Source organism: Spea bombifrons, chromosome 5 (genome assembly GCF_027358695.1).
Source record: "Spea bombifrons isolate aSpeBom1 chromosome 5, aSpeBom1.2.pri, whole genome shotgun sequence".
Lineage (NCBI taxonomy): Eukaryota > Metazoa > Chordata > Amphibia > Anura > Pelobatidae > Spea > Spea bombifrons.
Genome location: NC_071091.1, coordinates 100,248,782 through 100,272,187, shown reverse-complemented (window position 1 = coordinate 100,272,187; position 23,406 = coordinate 100,248,782). Strand labels below are relative to the sequence as shown.

General features: G+C 42.2%; 1 protein-coding gene across 1 annotated transcript in view; it reads left to right on the top strand.

Annotated features, from left to right (window-relative positions):
• Positions 1-18,557, top strand: part of EIF3H (eukaryotic translation initiation factor 3 subunit H) — a 54,596-nt gene extending 36,039 nt beyond the window's left edge. Inside the window, exons 3-8 of the mRNA XM_053466583.1 lie at positions 4,419-4,586; positions 7,459-7,558; positions 8,208-8,357; positions 12,446-12,566; positions 15,085-15,217; positions 18,365-18,557. Of these exons, the coding sequence (XP_053322558.1) occupies positions 4,419-4,586; positions 7,459-7,558; positions 8,208-8,357; positions 12,446-12,566; positions 15,085-15,217; positions 18,365-18,462 (770 nt within the window). The 3' untranslated portion in view covers positions 18,463-18,557. The remainder of the gene's footprint in view (positions 1-4,418; positions 4,587-7,458; positions 7,559-8,207; positions 8,358-12,445; positions 12,567-15,084; positions 15,218-18,364) is intronic.
• The last annotated feature ends 4,849 nt before the right edge of the window (positions 18,558-23,406 follow it).

Genomic DNA, 23,406 nt, shown 5'->3' with positions numbered 1-23,406 from the left:
GGACGGGCAGGAAGGACCGAGACGTTTTAATACCCAGGTCCGTCACCTTTTCCAAATGTTCCATTTTATATCCTGAGCTCTAAAACCAAATGACTCTTTAAAACCATCAATATACACACGTTTAAGAAACCGCCGCTCCCAACTTCACGCGGGTTAAATGCCGTCACGAGGGTGCTGCGTCTCTGGTGTAAGACCCCCGGCGCTGACATTAACCATTCAGCAGCTGATTGCTTGGATACGTCCCAGTATGTGTTCTCACCCACCTCAGCCCTGCTGGTAGAGCCAGAACACGCGTGTCTAATCCGTCATACACGGCTACAGCCGTATGTATATGGCGTTTAACCTGCGCTCTTTTGATGATCCAAATACCGGTCGACGCGGTTAAGGAGCAGCAGGGATGCTTTTGGCTCTTGAAAATAATAAATCCCTCGTATTTAATTAAGCACGTAGGGCAGACTTGTAGGCCTGTGGCCTTCACCGGGAATTATTTCGCCGGGGGTCATTAATGTGATGAGACTTTAGCAGGTGCTCCCCGAGCTCTTCGCTTAAACCTTTTTTGTGCTCTACCAAGCTTTCCCACCAGATCATTCCGATCATGCAATGAAGCGATATATCTATATATAATAAATTGTACATATATTTTCTGTTTAGTTTATATATAAATACCTCCGGCCACCCAGGCTCTGGGTTGGTGGGTTTTGGATAAGCGAGTGTTGGAAGGCCCTAATCATGCATAATTGTGTGTTTTTCATAAAATACGCTACAAACCTAAAATTATACCACGGCTACATTCAGCCTGGACACCCGAGGCCCTGTGATGTCATGTTGCTCCATCCACAGTACGTGATGTCATCACATAACCTGGTGCAAAATATTAACCCTATAACCCTGACGTAGTGAGTTTAAACTCCAGGCTTTGAGTTGCAACTCCCATCATCCTTGGCTTGTAAATGCCCTGTTCTGTGATGGCCTTTTTTAATGCGTTCTGCCACGATGACGTAGCGTTACCATTATTTCCCCCCTCGTTTATCAGGAGGGGATACGTTCAAAATACTTTTCGGGAAGATCTGTGAGACTGCTTGGCTTGCGTTAAATACAAGCAGAATTGCAAGAGTTAAATTAGTTTTTTGGAGTAAGACAGTAATTGCCGTATATATTTACAGGCTGTATTACGTGTACTAAAGCTCATCCTGTCCGTTCAGAGGTCTCGTAGCCGATGGCTGTGATGGCTACGTGTCTCGCAAGAGGCGGGTATCTCTGAATGGCCTTGGACTAATTGCTCAGACATGTCAGGGTGTATCCATTTCTAGACATGAGCTAATGTGTATATCCCGGCTTTTCCAACAATATTAGCTGCTCTGTTATCTTTAATCAGGATCGTCTAATTGATACTGATTAGGACCAGCCGCGGTCATCACTGGCCAATTAGCCAATTTCTGACTCGCCGAGAGACCAGACAAGGGGCCCTCCAGACGTTCTCTTCTGTCTCGTTTCCTCCGCACCCATCCTATATATATAATATATATTATATATTTATATATATATTGGCTTTACTGACTGCTCCTGTAATCCCGTCACACGTTCCACTATATCAGCCTTCTTTTCTGCTGTGTTCTGAGAATATCAGTGATTTATTTAGAAATCTAATTTCAAGTGTTTTTTTTTTGTATAATTTTACCAGTTACTGTGATTTTTAATGCCGGGTATAAATGTTTAATTATAACACTTTATGGACTGCAGAGGCCTGGTTACTAAAACTAGCCTGGCCGCTGACACTTAACAGGACCTTACAACGAGCAATGACTTCTATATGCGTTATACAGCGCTTGGCACGCAGGGTTATTGTGTGTTCCGGGGGCCTTTCCGCTAGAAGACGTTCGTTTATTAAGCATCTTGAAGGTTCATGGAGATAAAGTATCATTCTTGTTGTATCAGTGATATTCTCTTTAGAGCACCTTTGTGGATAAGAACGAGGCGGCTGTCTTTTCCTTCCATTCTGCATGAAGTCACAAGCTGGGGATCCCGGTCAGATTGATTTGATGAGATCTCGGACACGGCCTGTTGGATTCATGTTCAGATCTGTTGTATCAAATTTGGGGTCTATTCGCTATAGGGTGAGTTTGAGGAGAGATGTGACTTCTCTATGCGTTATGAAGGTCCAACCCCCAAAGAGCTTCTGCTGCAGAAAGCTTGGCTGGACCTGTATGATGTATAATGAAATCAATATTTCTTCAGTCTCCTATCTGGATGAATTCATTCGAAGGGCTGATGTCTCATTGTAAGGCCTTGACACTTTTTTTTTTTCTTGAACAGGATCAATTGAAATATATGGCGTATTTTCCGGGCACATGAGGGGTTCCTGTGTGCAGGTTTTGAGCCCCCCATTCCATATGCAGATGTTGGTTATTGGGCCAACAAAGAAAAAATATATAAGATTTTACATTTGCTTTTGGGACCTCAGAGGTCTCCCCTCCACATGAAATCAAATATAAAATATAGACATTCTGTAGCTGTATTCTAGAGTATGTCTGTTTAACCATTTGACTGCCTGGGGTGTACCCGTGATAGCATTACACGTGGAATTGTCTGCTTCGGTTGCAGCGGGTTGTGCACAAAATCCATCTCCCTCCTTGTTTTTGCCAAATCTGTTCAGATGTATTGTAATGCCTGGAGCAGATGCGCTTCTTATCATTAAAAATGGATTAACCTCCCAGCCGATAAGTTTGTGCGGGATCGTTTCAGCCTCGCAAGCGTCTGAGCATCTCCTGAAGCTACGCGCTGGGAAGAAAAGTCCAACCATGTTTACAGCGATCTTTTATGCTGTTCTCGATAACGCGCATGGACTCTGGTGTCACGATGACCCAGACACAACACTGCACTTGTGCCGAGGTGCCTGACTTCAGTTTGACAGCGATCTCTGCTCGTTGTTTAGCCGGCGGTTTCACAGATCCATTTCCGTCTCGCTGCAAAGTACTAAGAGTAATGGCGGCTAGCGTTCAATGGGGGTGTGTGTGTGGCTGGGGGTGTGTGTGTGGCTGGGGGGTCTGGCTGTAGGGGTGTGTAAGATGTCTTTTATGTTAATTCTTGCTGTACCCAGACAGGCATTCTATGATGCTGCCAAATTCTTTGAGCCAAAATCCATATAATAATAATAATGCAGTAACTGCGTATGATGCCCGGTGTTATATAATAGCAGGGGGGGGGGGTCTCTCCGTAATATCTGAAATCTCCAGCACCCCGTAATCTTTAAAGTGCGATGACGCGGGGCGGCTGTTCTTTTAGTGCGTTGCCGGTGCGTGAATTCGGCAGGCTTAAAAGGATTTCCACAGCAGCCCTTATCTTTACCGGCACAGAGCGTGCGGGGTTCCACCGCGTGAAACAAAATAAATTATTTGCTATTTCAATTATAAAACTGCTAGAAGATTAAGAGATTCATCAGGAAAATCTGAACGGATTTCAAAGATTCGCTGCAGATGTAATCCTGCGGAAGTGACTAAATAGCAGGTTTTCTTCACACGCGTGTTTCTTTGCATTGCGTGTGTGATGATGGCTGGGAGTACCCGGGCAACCAGAGGGCACAGGTGTGCGCTGCATTAAATGCACGCTGGCACTAACGGTGTTAATTGGCATCCCGTTCAGCTGCCACACTGAATGTATAGTCATTCACCTTAAACATGTGACACGTGACACGTGACGGGTGCTGGAAGGGGCTAGCATTTACTCAAATAGTTCCCGGTTAAATCATGAGGACACGTGGAGGTGTTGAAGGGTCCCATTTGTCGTTCGCGCCCCTCGCTGGTCTAATCGCAGTTTTTCCTCCTCATCCCCGTCTGACCCCCTTCGGTTTCCTGCTTTTCGGCCACCGTGCATTCGTATCACACAAAGCCGCTCATTCACGGGCTGAATCTGCTTTGATTTTCCTCCCCGGAGCAGGCATGCCATACACGTTCCAGGAGACGGGGCGGAGAAATATCTTATGTTATCAGGAGAGTTCGGATGCAAACTTCTCGCTCACGTCCAACAACTATAACGAGAATGAGTTCTTTACTGTACTTTGGGATAAGTGTTCAAAAAAATACCGCTTTCAGCAAATCCTGCATCTTGCCGTTATACACACAAAATAAGCGAATGTAACGGTGTGAGCGCGTGTAAATAACCAATAAATACCCGGTTAAAAACCACTTTCTATGTGCGCCATGAGTATCGTAACTTCCTTTTCTTAGGATATGTGTGATTATTCCTCCCCGTTACATCGTATCTCCCCTGTTATGCTGCTGATTGTTGATTGGTTCAGGCAGCCCTCGGAAGGCCGTGGTGAGGGGAAGCAGATAGGAAATTGATGAGTTAATGCTGGCCCAATATTCTGGCGGAATTGTGTGATAGAATCGCTAACCGATACATTGTGTCTCTCCCTGCAGTCCAGTATCAGATGGAAATGATGCGAAGCCTGCGGCACGTCAACATCGACCATCTCCACGTCGGCTGGTACCAGTCCACGTTCTACGGCACCTTCGTCAGCCGCGCTCTCCTCGACTCCCAGTTCAGCTACCAGCACGCCATCGAGGAGTCCGTGGTCCTCATTTACGGTGAGAGAACCCCCCCGCACTGGCATGTTAATTCTCTGAGCCCGTTGTGTTTTTGGGGGCTGTGGGCGAGAGGCGGGGGCGCGGGGTGTTGTCTGAGGTAGCCTGGCAGTCCCGTTTAAGTAAATACCAAGCCCGTGTCTGCAGAAGCTGGAGCAGCAGCTCCGTCTAGACAGCGTTTCCTTCGGCGTGTTTATTTTTCTTGCTATCAGAGCCCTGATGTGTACGCTCTGGAATGCCTCGTTTTTATTCCTGCATCTCCTCTCCCTCGGTGAAGGCTGGTGGAACTCGACCAGATGTCTCAACAAACCTCGATTACTAGAATGTCTGGCTCTGTACTACGTGACTGACCACTCATAACAGTTTGCCAAGTTTTTTTTTTTTTTTACCTTCATTTTTTTCCTCCCCATTTCCATCTCTCCCTTAATACCTCTGACAGGGGCGCACAAACCCCTCTCTGTTTCCCCGAACACAAACATTTCTTTTCTGCTGGTTTTAATGGTGTTTCCTCAAGCTCTCCAGACCAGATGTTCTGCGCTGTATCAGAACCATAGGCAATTTAACAGCTTTATGGCCTAACCCCCCCCCCCAAACTCCTCGCTTTGCCATATCTGGCAGTCTTGCCTATAGTTTCCAGCTGAAACGTGAATGTAACGACCCGCGTATCAGTCCCAAAAACTACTAATGAATACAATCCATCTTACCGGCCGCCCTCAAATCATTCTGGCCCGATAACAATCGGATTACTGTACAGTACAAGTTAAAGTATACTGCAGGTTGTCTGGAAATATGAATGAATACGATGAGTTTTCCACTCTATTTCAGGTGGTCTCGTCACCCCTCTGTACGAGTGACGCTCCTCATTTCTATACTTGGAGTTATGTGTAGTCGTAGTATTGTTGTATATAGCGCCATCATATTCCGTAGCGCTGTACAAAGGGTAGACAGGACATAAGTAGGATATAACATAATTTGACTTACAGAAACAGGTGAGCTGGGCTCAAAGGAGCTTACGATCTAGAAGTATAAAAATCTGCAGTAAGTACATAGTGTCTGTATGGCCGTTATGGACCGTATGTTTATAATCCAAAACTGGGTGGCGTTTTACTTTAATGAGAGGGTAGGTAGGTAAGTGGAACAGCCTCCCAACAGAGCTGGTAGAAGCAGATACAGTGAGGGAATTGTAACATAGCACGGGATAAATATGAATCTAAACACACAATACACAAATTCCCCGATAAAGGCGGAATATTGCCGAATCTTTTTATTTGTGTAGACAATTGACGGACGGCCCCGCAGCCTCCTGCACAATAAACCAGAGGCCGGCTGTAATTAATCTCCATGCCGCTTAGCACGTTATCCGCGATGTGTTTACACGCGGCCTGTAAGCTGTCGGGTATCTCGTTCCACGGAATTCTTTAATATTCATAGCGTCGTGCGGCATATTCCTGTATTTGCATGAATTCTTTACGTGGGGTGGCATTTCTCCTGCCTCCCCGCCGGTGAGATTCATCACGCTAAACAGAACGGCGTGCTGCCTGCCTGCCGGTGCCTGCGCCTCCGACGTATAATCCAGTTTATCCCTGCTTGCGCGAGGTCTTCACCCTTAAGCAGTCGCCGAGCCCCCTTATTCCTCCTTAAATATTCTGCTAAGAGACCCGCTAGTAGGGTCTGAAAGCAAGCGCTGCCCGGTACATACACCTTTCGGCTGCTCCTCTGCTCTGTGCTGCCGGTGGCAGGCAGACACTGCTTGTGTTCTGCATGTCTCTCCATGGCTTTTGTGTTGCTGATTTGAGATGCACCGGAGGCGAGCGCTGGCCGGGGAGCTTTGTAGTCTGCATGCTAATAAGTAGAGCATTGAAATTGGAGTCGTTTTTCAGCGGGCCGCTTCTCCCCTCCTTATCGCCCGGTGAAAGCAGCAGGCAGGCGACAAATAGATGAACTAATTGTCTTTGGGCGTAGCGCGGCCTCCTAGCATTATACACCTCCTGATTAACCTCTGAAATCCTAGACTGCGCAGCGGCGTCTCCACCAGGCGCTTGCTTATAGTTTTTGATCTCGGCCCGTTGGATAGTTCTAGGGAAGGAACGCGGACGGCGTGGCGATAATGGCCATCCGGTGGATATAGAACCTTTGTGTATCACGTAAAAGTATACAGTATGCTGCCTAAATAGTTCTAAAAACCTAAAATGTATCTGTGTGCCAGCAAGCAAAAGATTGGGTCGTGAATAAAAGGGGATCAGGTTAAACGCGGCTTCATTGGGTCCGTTTCAATGAAACTAAGAATTGGAGGGAACAGAATTGTGCCTCTGGTCCTGCATAAGGCGCGCTCGGCACGCGTCGTACGTCACAAATAATGGTACTTTCCGATAACATCGTTTTTTAGAAATAACCCGCAGGTACAGCTGTGTTTTTCTTCATTACATACCATTATAGAGCTTAAATAATTCACCTGCAGCTTCTGTACTTTCCTAAACCCAAATCCGATATATGGCCAGTCTGCACCTTTCCCCCCGCAAAATAAAGTATGTTTATAGAATATTTTTTATGCACCTTGTGCGTCCGGAGATTGGGCGTCCTCACTTGAAGATACATTGGCTTCCTTTCAGAAGAAAACCCTCTGACGTTGCCTTCTGCACCGTTCTACAGAATAAGATCCAAGTCTCCTGTCCTGACCCGTCTCCCCAAGGGTTCTCTGTAAACCTTCCACGAGTAGCAAGTCGCGGCCCTTAGAAATGTCTGCATGGCTTTTAAAAACCCTATTAGGAAATATTTCCACTTATTTGCCCCTTTTTGAAGGATTATATATTGGCAAGTATGTTTTCTGCTGTGCGAGATTATTTTAATAAAAAAAACTTTTTTTTTTTCCCCCCAGATCCTATTAAAACCGCCCAGGGCTCCTTGTCGCTGAAGGCTTACCGCCTGACCCCCAAGCTGATGGAAGTCTGCAAGGAAAAGGACTTCTCTGCGGAAGGGTATGTGTATTGGCATTGTGAGGAACTTGGCCCGGAACTTGTCTGATACATTGTGGGGAGTGTGAGGCGTAAGGTCCCTGCTTCTTGCAGTTCAGGAAAGTACGGGAAAGCGAGTTGGATCCAAGTATTGAGCCGCCGCTGATGTATTCTCCAGATTACCGTACCCGAGTGCAATTTTAAAGGGGAGTTTGCTGTTCCCGACTGCCCCGCTAAAGAGGAATGTATGTTAATGTTCCTCAAAATTAAAAGAAAAATAAAATCACTTAACCGGAGGCAGAAGCTGCAGCTTTGCAGCTGCTTCCCTCTTCTGTGGTCCATGAGTTCCACCTCAAAGGTGGACAGTACTGTACCTGCGGCAGTGGAACAAAAGCAGTCATAAAGTAATGATTAAATCTAGCTTCTCCTACGGGCAAATCCTTTCATTTTATTAAAGTACTTTAAACATGCTTTGTTTGCTGTCTGGTGCATTTTGGGGCTGGAAGCGTAATATATACTAAACATCTAAAAACACAACTTAATGGATAGTAGTTTTTAGCCGACGGGTTCATTTTAAGCGGAGCTTCTGTCATCTAGGAGGCTGTTGACTGAGAACCAGACTTTTATTGCTAAATATTCTGGAAAAAAAAATGTTCGGTCTTTTTGCCCACAGGTTGAAAAAAGCAAACATCGCGTTTGAGGACATGTTTGAAGAAGTCCCTATTGTAATAAAGAACTCGCATCTCCTCAACGTTATGCTCTGGGAGCTGAGTAAGAAGGCGCCGGTATCCGAAAAACACGAGCTGCTCAGTCTGTCCAGCAGGTAGGCGTTTTACCACCGAGCTGTTATTTACACTCAGTTACCCAGCGTTGTTCGGCCAGCTTCTTCGCAAACTCTTATATAGCTTAGATTTATGCCTCGCCCATGCATATTTACATTCTGTCGCAGTTTTAGCCTCGACCAATTCTTCTCAGTAAAGTAAAACTTTCTTGCGTTCCATCTAAGCCCCGTCCCTCTAGTTTTAGGTTAACTCTTCTATCATTTTGCCTCCTTTGTAATAAACCCTGGGTCTGCAGAACGGCCCTGGTGAGGTGCGGCCAGAAGTCTGTGAAGCGGCAGATCCCGACGGCACAATCCTCCGGGCATCAAGCCTTCTTATCACTCAGGAGTTCTGGGTTTCACCTTATTAGTTTTTCTATTACGAGACTTGGCACGGGGACAGTAATGTAGCTGAGAATATGGCCGGCTCTGCTGACAGCCGCAAACGTGTCTCCTGATTCATGAGGCTTTTACACGCGAGCCCAACAAGGTTATAAACTGATGAATGTGTTTTGAGTCTGGGGCCGGCGGCGGCTACTTCTAGATCTGCTGTATTGCTTTGTGGTCACGGGGAAGGGGAGAGCGAACCTACAGTTTGCCAAAGTCATTGGCATGACAAGCCCCAAATCTAATATCTCCATGTGGAATGAAACCGTCACTCTGCAGCCGCTCGGCAGACACGTTGTATATCTTCCCGCTGGCTCTGAAAGTGGAACCCAGAAACACAACGCACGGCAAATGTAAACCAAGGGTGAGCGGCTATTCGGAAAGGCATAACACGTTAGCTGATCCGGTAACATTGTAAAGCGGAGCTAATGTCATGCTGCACACTGTAAAGTCTTCCCGTCGGGGTCTGTGCTCTTAATTCAAAACGTATGCTCTGCTCCCATGCGCGCTTTCAGGGACTTTATTTCTTTTTAGCCTAGCTTGGATCTGTCTTTCAAGCCTCCCCTTTACATTTCTTGCCAGCTCCCACTGATTAAAGGGTTAACCCACCCCATAGCCAGTAAGTCCATGCTGAGCAACCACTGGCTCCGGGCATGTTAGGGATGTCAGCTTGCATCTGATTGAGGAGGCGGAGAGTGATGGGAGTTGCTTTCTATATGACATAATATATAAAGTGATCTAATGCAGTGCTCCTCAAGGCACTCCTGTATTGGAACTTCTGCGTGGCCCCCACTTCGCCCCCCTTGAAGGTTGGATATTTTAAGCTTCTACCCACCTGACCCCAAATTCACACCATAACCCTGAGGTTAGCAGCTCTTAAAATTTGCAAGACCCCTCTATTTGTATAATGTGTGTTTTTATATATTACATTCCAAGTATTGAACGTGACCAATCAAGAAGTGGACTTATCGCCATAGCAACCAGTTATTCTTATGGCAGGATTTCTATTGGCTTCGCACTTTGAACTTGGCACTTTACGTTATTTGACGTCGGGTGTATTCCTTTGTTCTATGTAACGGTTGTGTGGAGCGCTGTTGGATGCCATTCTCTGTTTTAATAGGATTCTATAAAAAAAATAAAGAACTCAAGGTTAGGCATCAGGATTTCAGAGCCTGCTTTACTGCGGTAATCGTCAGCGAATGACCCTGATAACCTCAAACTTGCTTTAGTCTGTGGCGCGAGGACCTTCGTTTTCAAGTCTGATGGATAATGATTCACAATTGACCGGTTTGCTTATCGCAGCTCTTAAAGGGACAATCATGGTATTTTGCCGGCAGATCCAGGAATTAATATACGAATCGCGTCGCTTATTACCATAGATCTGAGGATGGAACGCTACATTCATTTTCCTTATTAAAACCAAAAGCACAAGCTGTGGGTAGCAGGAAATGTATTTCTTCTATTGGCATTCTTTGATTCCCCGTGGCTCGGCTGAGGAGCCGGCGTTAGGGGATTTTACTGCATTTTATTGATCAAGATCAGACTTTCTCATCCTGAGATATGTAACGCTTGAACTGCCAAATGTGCTTTAATACCGACTTTAATTTTAAGTGTTACGGGTCCTTGAGAATAGCTGTATCTTTGATGCCTTTTGAACAGGTGGTAAGAGGGAATCTTGCAGTAGAAAATACTTTATTGCTAGATGATGGATAAAATATATATAAATAAACTGATAGAAATGTGGGCCTCTCCTGAGGATAATTGACTATGGTATGAGACCTTTAATGAACAGACCTCATAAACACAATGTAATGCCCAGCTTGTTGACACTCATTCGGGCTTACCCACTAGTGGTCAGTTAAGGGTTAACTCAACTGATGCATGCAAAACTTTCATTCGCAACAATGTGTTGCTTTTGGATATCATTGATCTTTGTAAGTTTCAGGTGATGGCATGCAAGCTGAAGGGTATAGCTTTCAGAACACAGGTCAGTTTGTGCATTAAATCTCATACACTTGACTCGCCGGTAGGTAGGCACGCGGGGCTTATTTTTTGCAAGCCGTTTAGTGAACAAGCCCCTATGTGTTACTGAAGAATTTCCCCCGCAGTACTGCGCGGGATCATTGTGTCCGCAATTCACAAAACAAGCGCGAGGCAACGGGTTCCCGTTTTATTCACCTATACATGCAGCTCTGAATTAAGCATTAAAGGGGCATATGATGGCATCATTGTCCCTTTAAATGTTTGTCTAGTCTGTTGCAAGATTGGGCAGCGTTGTAGTTCACCCATATATTACATATAATACATATAATATGTATAATATAAATTTGTTTAATAGCTGAATTAGGGGCGTATCGCTCAGCGGAGATCTGTGGAAAAACTGCTTGTGCACTTGGATCATACTTATCAGTTACTTCATGTCTCGGACCACATCTGTTTAAGTTATCTGTTTTCGGTTCCCCGTTTCCCCGGCGACGAAAGCAAACACCGCATTACCGCAACATCTAACAATAACTCCCTGTTTCAGTGTTTTAGTGCCGAATTCCCAGAGATTCATATAAAATCTGCTCATGCAACTCAATTTGTTTCATAGCATTAATGCCGTGAAACAAGAAAAAAAAAAATAGTGATATATGCCTTGGGCTCACCGGGGGGATTTCTGAGCCGGTACCTCGTTGCTTTATAGTGACAGACGAATACTGAGCTAAACGGTTAGACTAAGCCCTGCAGAACGGAGGGGAATAAACTGCTGTATATTGGGAACTTTTTTGGCAGATCGTGGCGGTCAAATGACATTCTGGGGCAGCAGTCTGAGGGGTTTTCGGCAGGCAGACCGCTTTCCTCTCCTGTATATCCCTGTCAGCCCATTGTACAGCGCTACGGAATTTGATATCGCTATATAAAACAATAAATAATAATAATCTGCCGTAATATATGGATAAATAAGAAACCGAATACTGGAAAGGGAAAGCCTGGTCTTGTGAGCTTACATTCTGTGAGCGGGCAAACATGATTTGTGATACTCATGCACAGCTAGCTGGAAGAGGATTGTGGGAGTTGTAGTGTTGCCACTGGTTCCGGTATGTTTTTTCTGGTTTGTGTATGAGCAGTGTGAGCATACAGGTCCGGATATGCATGCATGGGTACGTTGTCTTCTCAACAAGCACGCTGTGCTTCTTTGATGTCAACACGAGCGCCACCATTAAGTATAATACACGAGTGTTTCCAATAAGAGCATTAAAGGAGGGTTTGCCAGAACGGGTGTTGAGGTTTCGACCTAGAACATTAAAATGCGTGTCTTTGCTATATAAACCGGTAAAACATGTTCATTTGGTGAATCATTTGATCATTTCTCCTGCAGGCTATAGCGTCTGATTGTAAGTGCTCGACACTTTTAACCAAGGACCTCTTCCATGATTCAGTATGTAGGAGGACATGATTGACGTTCAAAATTGATAGGGCCGCTTTCCTCCGTAAAGTAGTTAAAGCCCCCAGACTGTGCTCTAGTGGTGATTTTCTTTGTGAAGAGCTCTTTTTCTACCTGTTGAAATGAAAATCCCCACTCGAGGACGGCGTGCGCCTAACGTCACGTGTGCTGTACAGCTCTGCCATATTCATGTTTCTATGGCCCGACTATAATTTCCAACTCCTTATCTCCAAGTGTTCTACATTAATTTGGCTGTTTCTCCTTCTCCCGTGCACAGCAATCATCTGGAGAAGAGCCTTCAGCTTCTCATGGAGCGCGTTGATGAAATGAGCCAGGACATCGTGAAATACAACACCTACTTAAGGAACGCAAGCAAGCAGCAGCAACAGAAAAATCAGGTTTGTACAGAGGGTTTGAGGGACAGGAGATGCCACGGACAATAGGAAGTCCTACTTTTTAAAGTAACGGTCACGTCGCAAAACACGGCTTAGATATATACATTGCACCCACCGTAACTATGGTTTAATTGTACGCTTCATTATCTACGCTTCATTATCTATGTGCATATGTACATATCTTCTATTGGTATAGGAGGCATGTATGTCTGTAAACATTCCTGTCTCGGACTTAGAAAATGATGTTGCCAAAAGAGCAGAAACTCGTTTTTAGGATTCCTTTCAAGAAAGCAAAACCATTTTGAAGACATTGTGTCTGCCACCTTCCCCCTGAAGTCCAAGACTTTCATAATTTGCACTTTGGACGGTAAACCCAAGCGGCAGCCAGATTCAACATGGCCATCCCGATCACATTAATTACAAGGCTGTTACCCAGGTTTATCTATGCTGCGGAAGGCTTGGAAGAAAGACATTGTAGCAGGGATATTATTTATTGTTTTATATAGCGCCATCAAATTTTGTAGTGCTGTACAATGGGTAGACGGGGCATAACAAGTAGTATGTAACATAACAAATTTACTAAACGAGACAACAGTTGAGGAGGGCTTAAACGAGCTTGCATATCCGTATATAGGGCCAGAATCATAAATATAATGCATTTGATTTAGATGGCTCATCGAACTATTCTTGCCAAAGGCCACTTGAGTACTTGTTGATTAACAGAATGAAGGTGCTAATTCTTGTTGGATCTCCCGCTGCTTCGGCCACAACTGTTGAGACTCCGTCGCCAAATTTCCCACCAAATTTTAAGTCTTAACGTTTTTGCTTTTTCATGAAGTACACCAGTAGGTCATGCTTTATCCACAACCGAACCATAGTTCCTTCCAGGCTCGCCCAATGTGTGTCTCTCGAGCTTGGACTCGTTGACTGTGGTTTTGTTCAACTTAATATGGGCGACCGTTTTCTTTCTTATGGTTGAAGTTTTCATCCCTTTGATCTTAGAATGTAAGGTCTGTAAATTTCCCCCGTCATAGTTTCTTTAACTTACTCTCGACCGGGCTGTCCCATACGGCTTTTCTAGCCCCCTGCTTTTTGCACAAAACGCACTTTTTTTCTTTTCTGTGGGGGGGTTTGTTGGGATTCCACGGTGTCGTTATTTGATTAGAACTAAACAGAAAACTAAAAAAAATGCATTTTTTTCTATTTTCCAAACTCTGAAGGTTCTGTTCTACCAATTAACCATTTCACATGGATTTTTAGGAAATTCGCACTTCCACCACTTTAAGTGTGGTTTTATTGAACTCGACATACCTTAACAAAAATATAAAATGGTATACAATAACCTTATAGTAAACCTCAACAATATCTCAAGAAAAAAAAATTGTTTAAAAAATCATGTCTTAAATGTTTTTTTTTTTTCTTTTCTTAAACACTATACATATTACTATTCGGCAAAACAAACAAAACTTCCGGCTCTCAAAATTCCAACCGAACTCTCCCAGCTGTTAGATTACTCTCTAGTTCTGTTTGCTCCAATATAGATTTGGGGAATTATTTCCATTATGTTTCCTTTTGAACATCAAAGCCAGAAGCCACAAATTAAACCTCTTTCTACGGTATTCCTTCATTTCAAAACTTTGTTTTTCTGTAACTAACCTGGACACGTGTCCTCTTGGAGTACTTAGAATAGAAACCTTTGTCTTCTCCGCTTGCGGTAAATAGAATGCTGAAGATCAGCGCCCGTTTGTCAGGTAGGCCTATCCGTCCACGAATTCTCAATGCCTGTCGCATTTCAGTTACTAATGAAATAGATAAATTTCATTTAGTAGAGGGCATGCAAATAATTACTTTTTTTTTTCTTCTTTAATCATTTCTGGGAGTCTGTAAAGCAATGCAAGAATCCCCCTAGGAATAGAGGAGTAAAGTAAATTTAAATCATTATTGAAGGTAATTAAAAGATCAAACTTAATTTTGTGAAAGGCAGGGAAACATTTCGCCGCTCGCTTGGCTTAAGAGATCTAACACGGAGCCGCTGCTACCCGACACGGCGGTCTGTACGCGAAAACCTTTATTTTAATGTGTTTATAAAACGCCGCACTTAAGTTACGGGCATTCGTTTGTAACATGACTTCATCAGGTTTCTGCGGTGACGCTTTATGGCATCTCTCACTCCGTAGACCGTTTAATGGCCCCTGGAAATCTGTAGATGCTGTCCCCTTGGGGGCTTTGTAATGCATGCTACAGAAGGGATATATATATATATATATATCATATTTATAAAGTTTAGGTGAATGTCCGTGACATCAGGTAATATATACTGTAGCGTGGGTGAAAGTAGAGATGAGCCATGGAAGCAAGAAACTATTGGTGTGAATCCTACTTCCAGAGTGAAAAGAGATTTTTTTTTTTTCGTCGGAACCTTATGTTTTGGGGCTTGGAAGTAGATTGCAGTGTACGTTTCACATTTTTGTGGTTTATTATCGTGGATGCGCTTTTAAAATGTTTTCTTCTTTCTCCGTAGTACTTGCAGAGACGGCAGCAGGAGAACCTTCAGCGTCAGAGCCGTGGAGAGCCCCCGCTACCTGAAGAGGATGTGACCAAAATGTTTAAGCCCCCTCTACCCCCACCTCGAATGGATTCCCTTCTGATTGCAGGTAAAGCCTAATTTACACACGGCTTTTAGAGGCGCACGCTAACTCCCGCTTCATTGAATATGTACATTTGCGATAATGCAATTTGCATAATTTAGGGTTATGTGTAAAGAATATCGTTAAGAGCAGTCAGTGCATGTGGTTAATGTGTTTTTATCGCTTGTACCCCTGATATCTTAGCCGCTTTTTAACAAATTCTTCATACTAAATCAAAATATATATATATATATATATATATATATATATATATATATATATATATATATATATATATATATATATATATATATATAACGAAGGAAACATATGTAGTGAAAGCCCACCGTATTTGTATCACATAGGTGCAGCCTCCTTTCATCCTTTTTCTAGCACGTCATGATTATTCCTCATTGTTATATCTTTATTAAAATGACAGTTCAGGAAGTCTTTGTAAGAGATGTGAAGGGACAGGACTCCAGTTCCCCTTTAACCCCTTTGTGACCATATACGTACTAGGTATTTCATGAAAGGATGTCCCTAGAGGGCCAATGACATACCTGGTATGTCATCGGTACTAGACGGTGTCACCCCTGTGGCTGTCCCCTCTATTTTTACCTACTTTTTTATTTTCAAGTTTATACTCATGCATGATTACATATAGGACTTCTTGGGGGGATTTTCCTGGAAAAAAAATATAACTTGTGTTACGCTAAAAGAGAGAGGGGGGCGAAACAAGTGTTAAGCAAAGACATGATAAAACACTTGATTCCGAGTTGAGTTTATTAGTAGCCTGCAGGACTAAAGTTTTTCAGTATTCAGCAAGCTGCTTAAACTGTCAGGAAAGTTCTGTTCTCTTCTCCTAAAGTGAACCTTCCTATACGATTTAAAATTTCACTAGAACCCGGCACTGCTATCCGTGACGGGCTAACAAAATTTTAAAAAAACTGCCCCAATATCCCTTAGCTCTACCACAGCAAATATGAGAGAAAATATATACCCTATAAATGTATAATATAATATAAGGTAATATGCAAGTATGAATGCGACCCTCTAACATACAAATACTATGTATGTTGTGGTAGCTACTGTGTGTAAAAAATAAATAAATAGACTTTTCCTATCGCAATATAGGGTTTTTTCACATATCACTAATAACTGTTTTATGTATTTTTATGATTTTTAATTCAAGGCCTTACTTGTCCTGAACAAGCAACGTATACATTGTGCTGGCTTGGTCAAATATGGAAAAGGGGAATCATGGTATAACGGACATGGCAAAAAAAAAAAACCACGGCACAGGTCACGAAAGGGTTAATGAACCCTTTCTTGGTTCTTATATTTTAAGTGCTGATCCTAGGCTACTTGACACGGCAGTGAAAGTAGTTACCGTCCTCGTGGAAAATACGGTACAATTAGGTATTAACGAGACCTTTTGGCATCTGTAGATTGACGGGCTTCCCCTATGGAGCTTAATTACGGGATAATCTGTGTTTGTGGAGCCTCCGTTCAGCTCTCGTTTCTGTGAAGCGATATACAGCGAGAAGGGCCCTGCTCCAGATCTGCCTTACAACCCCCATAATTGCTGCTTAATTGTGTCTAATAGAGGAGGAAAGTATGCCGAATCATGTGTAATGCATGCTTCTGGAGCATACTGGCCACTTTCTTTCGAACGCGTTGACTCATTCGGGTAATGCTATTATGCACTGCCAGACAGACAATCGTGAATACTGATTATTGCCCAATTATTTACTCCTTTCCTCTATGGAAGCCATCCAGGGTGAAAATATGTTATTTATTAGCCCCACATCTTCCCTCCACCTTCAGTTATTACGGCTGAATGAGAAGAGCATTGCAGATACGCAAATGAAATTGCTTACACATGATACCCTGTAAGGTCCTGGATTCATTTTCTACTTGGATGACTGCTGGACTATAATTCGGACTATTCAGGAAGAGGGTTTTTTTTAATATATTTATTTTTTTAAGGACAATTTACATTCAGCAGCAATAAATATAAAACAGATTTCAACTACAGAGACTATCCTTACCCAGACATTTACAAGGTAGAACAAAAAAAGCACAATTATATAGCGCACGGTTTGTGTACCTATGAGACCCGGGAATACAATGTGAGAAAAATCAATTACTGTTCCCGTAATTACATTGTGCATTTACATTCCACCCGCCGTGACGGCACATACCGCACAGCCGTAACCTTCTCCGTCGCCGTGCCGGTGCCGTGGTGCTATGCTGACCGTTCAGGGCTAAATCCTTCAGCACGTTTCTTACTGGGACATGCCGGCCTTCCTAAGCAGAGCTCAAGGGATAGAAAGCATTGAAAAAACAAATATTTAGAAATTAGAACCATAAGGAAGATGCAAAATAGGATATTATCCCACATTAACTCCTAATTTATTGTTTTTTTTAATGTACTTTAACTGCATTTTTACTATTTGGGTTTTAGTATACATTTCATTTGTCCTTTTATATTATATCATAGTTTGTTACCCTGTCTCTCGTGACAGACGTTCTGCTTAGAATTATTCCCCGTGCCCCTCGCGTTTCCCGTCTGTGGACAGAGCTTCTGGGGAGGTTTCACCTAAAGACAATAAAACAGCTTTTCTGGCAACATTACATGTTTCATATGTTTTAATACTTTATGAGCTGTATATAAAGCTGTGTTTTCTCAAATACTCAATTTGCGGACGGGCCCAGGGAGCTCAGTGGTTCTCTAATCGGTTAAAATCTTTCCCATTATTTGCTAGTGTTATTTTTCTCAAATTTTCTCCTCCGCTCCTGATGATGCTTCGTACTGCCTTAGATCGTAGAGTTTTTGAGATAATGTTCTATATAATATTATCTATATCTATATAATGTTCTCAGCTCATATGATTATCTCCTGGACAGAGAAGTCATTCACTAAAACTGTGCTGTCAAACTCCATTTCTCTAAAAAAAAAAAAAAAAAAAAAAAAAATTTAACTCATTTTCAGTGAATAAACTGTAAAAAAACAAAAAAATGTCCTATTCAGCCGCTCTACAGAACTGCCCGATATGGTGGGGCTTGTATAAGTCTACAAATGATGATTTTGTCAAAGCAGACTGTTGAGAGGTGGAATAAATTGTTTTCTCGATGCTAATGTTAGGAATATTTTTTCTTTTTCTTCAACAGGTCAAATTGACACTTACATCGAGAACATAAAGGAGTTCACCTCTCAGAATATGGGGAAGCTTTTCATGGCCGAAGCGCTCCAAAACCAGACCAATTGAAACATCTACTGTCTAGAAATAAGCGCATTGTTACATCTCTGCTGTGCATCCCTTTAACCGTCTCCTTTCAAGAAAATAAAACTTGTTTTAACATCCCTATTTAACGTTTCAAGATTATTAAAAGAATAGTCTAGTTGTCGGAATAGAACAAAGTCTACATCTCTGATATAAACAGGACGTATCTCTTTAAAGGTCAATTAGAAGTTGCGAAGGCTGTCTAGGGAGGATTGCAGAAAAGTGGCTGTTGGTAGGATTTTCAAAGAATGGGGCAACAACAATTGAGTTTCACTGATATGGCCTAATTGTGGCTTAATATAGAATGACCAGAAAGTGAATGAAACAAATGAAGAATGAGGGACAAGACACTTTGAATTAGGCTTTGAATTTTGTTGGAACGGTTTGGGGAATGCCCTTTCTAAACTTTAATAATATATTTATCTGAATTTGTAAGCAGTTACAGTGCCTTGAAAAAGTATTTACCCCCTTGGCATTTTTCCTATTTTGTTGCATTACAACCTGGGATTAAAATGGATTTCATGTAATACACATACACAAAATAGAGAACATTGGCACATACACACAATTCTAAAAAAAATAAGAGAAGTGGTGTATGCATATGTATTCCACCCCCCTTTGCTGTGAAGCCCCTAAATACCTGGTGCATTACCTTCAGAAGTGTGTGTGTGTGTGTGTATATATGTATATATATGTGTATGTGTGTGTGTATGTATGTGTGTATGTGTGTATATATATATATATATATATATATATATATATATATATATATATATATATATATATATATATATATATATATATATATATATATATATATATATATATATATATATATATATAAAAAATTTTGGTTATTAAAAAAAAATCTGAAACATCCCATGGAGCACCATTAAATCTATTAAGAAATGGGAAGAATATAGCACCACATCAAACCTGCCAAGAGAGGGCCACCCACCTAAACGCTCAGACCAGGCAAGGGGGGGGGATTAATCAGAGAGGCAACAAAGAGACCAAATATAACTGAAGAGACTGCAAAGCTCCACAGCGGAGATTGGAACATCTGCCCATGGGACCGCTTTAAGCCGTGCACTCCACAGAGCTGGGCTTTACAGAAGAGTAGCCAGAAAAAAAGCCATAGCTGAAATAAAAAAAATAAGCGAACACGTAGACATGTGGGAGACTCCCCAAACATGGAAGAAGGTACTCTGCTCAGATGAGACTTAATTTGAGCTTTTTGGCCATCAAAGAAAACACTGTGTCTGGCGCAAACCCAACACTTCTCTCCCTACAGAGAAGCATGATGGGGGCAGCATCACGCTGTGGGGATGTTTCTCATCGAGTGGTTTAAGGGGAATCATTTAAATGTCTTGGAATGGCCTAGTAAAAGCCCAGACCTCAATCCAATAAAGCGTTGTCACATTTGGCTGCAATTCTTTTGGAGTAACCAATCCGTTTGTTCATTGTGTTATAAGTTTGATTAGTCTTTAAATCTCAAAACTGCATTGTTTTTTTAGGAAGCTCTGTCTATCCTAGCACGTGGTGGGTAAAGCGTTTCAACCATGTAGGGACATTCTGTCCGGGTGATGTATGGAAGACAGAAATGTACGTACATAAAATTTGATGACTTATAACCATTTGGTCCATCTAGTCTGCCGGTATATACCTGCCGTGGGAACCGCAAACCTTATTTTTAAATCGGTTTCTGCTGTAAGGATTTTTAGTTACCTACCCCTCATCTCAGTGAAGTCAAACTTCCTTACCTTACATATGCAAATGTGCATGCACCATAAATCAATGCTAGGGACCCTTTCCAAGATCAAGGCTGGTAGCAGAGTTTTAGGAGACGAGGACATTGCTGTGCAGGAGTCAGAGCACCTTGTGTCATACGTTTCAGTAATAGTATATGGATTGATGGCTGTGGCAATATACCCGACTCCCGACGGAGCCATGTTTAAGTAGTTTTGGTAGGTGTGTGTGTGTGTATTGCAATATATGTGCAATATTTTTTAATGTTATGTTTTTTTTTAATTCATATGTAACGTATGCTTCTAGGAGTGTGGATAAATAGTGTAATTGTGCGCTTTTATTTAGGGAAATGTGTTGCGTATTTTGGAATACATATTATACTCGGCAAGTTATTTATTGGGGCAACATACTGTAGATGGATGATCCCATCGTAAGAGGTCTCTTGAGGTCAACAAGACTCCGTTTTCTCTCTTGGGTTAATACAGCTAAATCCGTTCATCCTATTTATAGTTGGCAGCTGTCTTTATATCTAAGGTAGGACGGTTTATCTTATTGGGCATAATGACAACAAGCAATTGGCTACTCTACCACTAAGGAGGGCATGAAGTATCTAGCTTCACATTTTCATAAGAAAGCGATTTCAACTTCTACAGACAAATCCGAGTTACTTATTGCCTGATCGGATCTTCCAGCCTAATTCTGATGAAAATGAGAAGCCTTCCATTCAGACGCGTGGATTTCCAGTATCCTTAAAATATACTTATTGGAAGGCGCCCTGTCATTTTCTACCACAGCATGACTTTCTGACAGTATAAGATTCTGAAAAAGTTTTAGTCGCTGCACAGCTGGCAGACCGGTGGCTGAGATCATCGGATGCTATTTCTTCTCATAAAGTGTCTCGTTAGCCTGAAACTTCACCCTCTATGTCAATCCAGCGCATCCTCGTTCTATCGGCTGGCCTCTTCTTAAATCGTTTGTCAAGCTTTGGAGCGTAGGGGAGCGATTCCCGGGAAAAGACAAATAATAACAAAGTAACCTCAGTCTTCTTTGTACACAAGATCCCAAACAAAAACCATTTCGGATATGAGAAACGTAATTGGGTGTTCTGCTTCTCAAGCTTATAGAGAGCTTGTCTGCATCTTCAAAGTCAACTTCTGGGAGTAAGGAAAATGATATCTGAATCCTGGTATAATTGCATTACATTCCTGCAGCGTGATTATTATAATAGTGAAATTGCTAAGTGTTTCGGTAGGACGGGCTCGTAGTCTACTTCCACATTTAATTCATTCTGCGCTCGGTGTTTTTCCCCTCTTCTCCTTAGAAGAAAGCTTGTTTCATTTGTACTGTTATAATCTGTTGATCGTTCTATAAACATCTTTTGGTTTCCTTTAGCCAGAAACAAATGCTACATTGAAAATCTCTCCGGTATACAATTTCTGGTCTGCAATTTTTGAAAGTATATATGGAAATGTTTCTGTCCCGTGAAAAGTTTGGGAATATTGTGCCTTGTGTTTTCTGGACGTAAGTGTCACAATAGGAGAAGCTGTCCTGGCGTTGTAAGTCTATTTAAATATTTGGACATTGAAAGGCCCATTGAGCGATGAGCTAGAACTCTATTGTGAACTATTCTGTTAAAAAGAAAAAAAGAATTACAAAATTAACAATTATTGTATGAGAATGCCTTTTTCTGATGCTAAAGAAATGGCAACCTCTACAAACATGCCATGCAAGAGTGTGGATCGCACCCAACGTTAGGATTTAGGAAGCCGGTGGAGCCAAACTCCTCCTCAGCTTCATCTTTTTTTTTAAGTGACAAATCTATTTCCAAATTAATTTAGAAAAGAACATTTTTAATGGGAACAAAAGTCTTCAGGTGAATCTGGTGCACCCGTCTAGGAAAACAGAGTCCAGGGCATCGGTGGGAATAAGTTATTTTCCTCTCTAATGTAGAAGATATATAAAAGGTGCTCAAAATCTGACACTGTTCAAGTTACTATAGCTTTTTAATTTAGTTATCTAGCTCTAGATCATTCGATTCTAGTCTATTATATTTGCACAAGTCCTATACAATAGACTATATATTACTATTGAAAACAAGGACACATTTATTACTCTTGCAGTGAGGCTCGTTTAAGGAATACACTTTACACCGCGGAACACTGATTAAACTGTCAGGGCCGTGTAAGAATAAAATATTACTACACTGCTATTCTAAGAGTAATGCATTCTTAAAAACAAATAAAGAAAAAAAAGGGGGAAAAAACATTACGGAGAGTCTTACTTGGTTGTGTTTTTTAAATTTGGTTTTAAATCCAGACTCTGTGTGGGGACATCAATCCTGCCAGCATCACCTAGAGGACCATGTATTACCACTCATTCCGAAAATTAGTTCTAGTAGATGCTATTAAATCTTGTAAAGTTCATTAATCTGCCAATCCTTTCTCTGGAGTAAAGTTTATAATGGCGTGTTCCAGGAGGATTGGTGTTATGAAAAGCAGTGATTACTTTAATTGGATTTTGGCATGCATGGTGGGTACAACTTCATGGAAGATGTCATATTGTTTCTTTAACCCTGTCTTTCTCAAGCTTCTGGCCCTATTAGGCTATTTAGAGCCTATATGTTTATAACCAGAACCATCGCAAGACATCAGACCATTAAATATAATGGGGAAATTCTGGAGCTACCCTACTTACAGCTGCATCCCTACCTTCACTGGATGTAATGAATGCTGTTGTAAGGTCCAGGCTTGGGATAATTCTGGGGACAATTACATTTATGTCAGTCGCCATAGTTGCCCACATGCTAATCATTGCAGGCCAGAGTTGTGGTAACACAATCAGTTGGCGAGCTTCTGGGACATGAGTTACGAATTCTTTCTTGATGTAACATGAATGGCAATGGTGTGACTTGATGTTGGTAGGTAGTGAGGTACACTTTGGTACCACCTCATCCAAAGTCATAATATCGGACACAATAATGTACATCTGGATGGGTTTTCTAGTAAAACTCCAGCTGCAACAATACGAGCTGCCTACGGTCCTTCAGTGTTTGGGTTTTGCATCCAATCTACCAGTTCATGTTTAACTCAATCCACTCAGCATCAGTTTTGTTCTTGTTAGCAGGCCTGTTTGAATTGCTGTTGCAAGCAGTCACAGCTTCACCTCAGTGGCCGAGTCCAT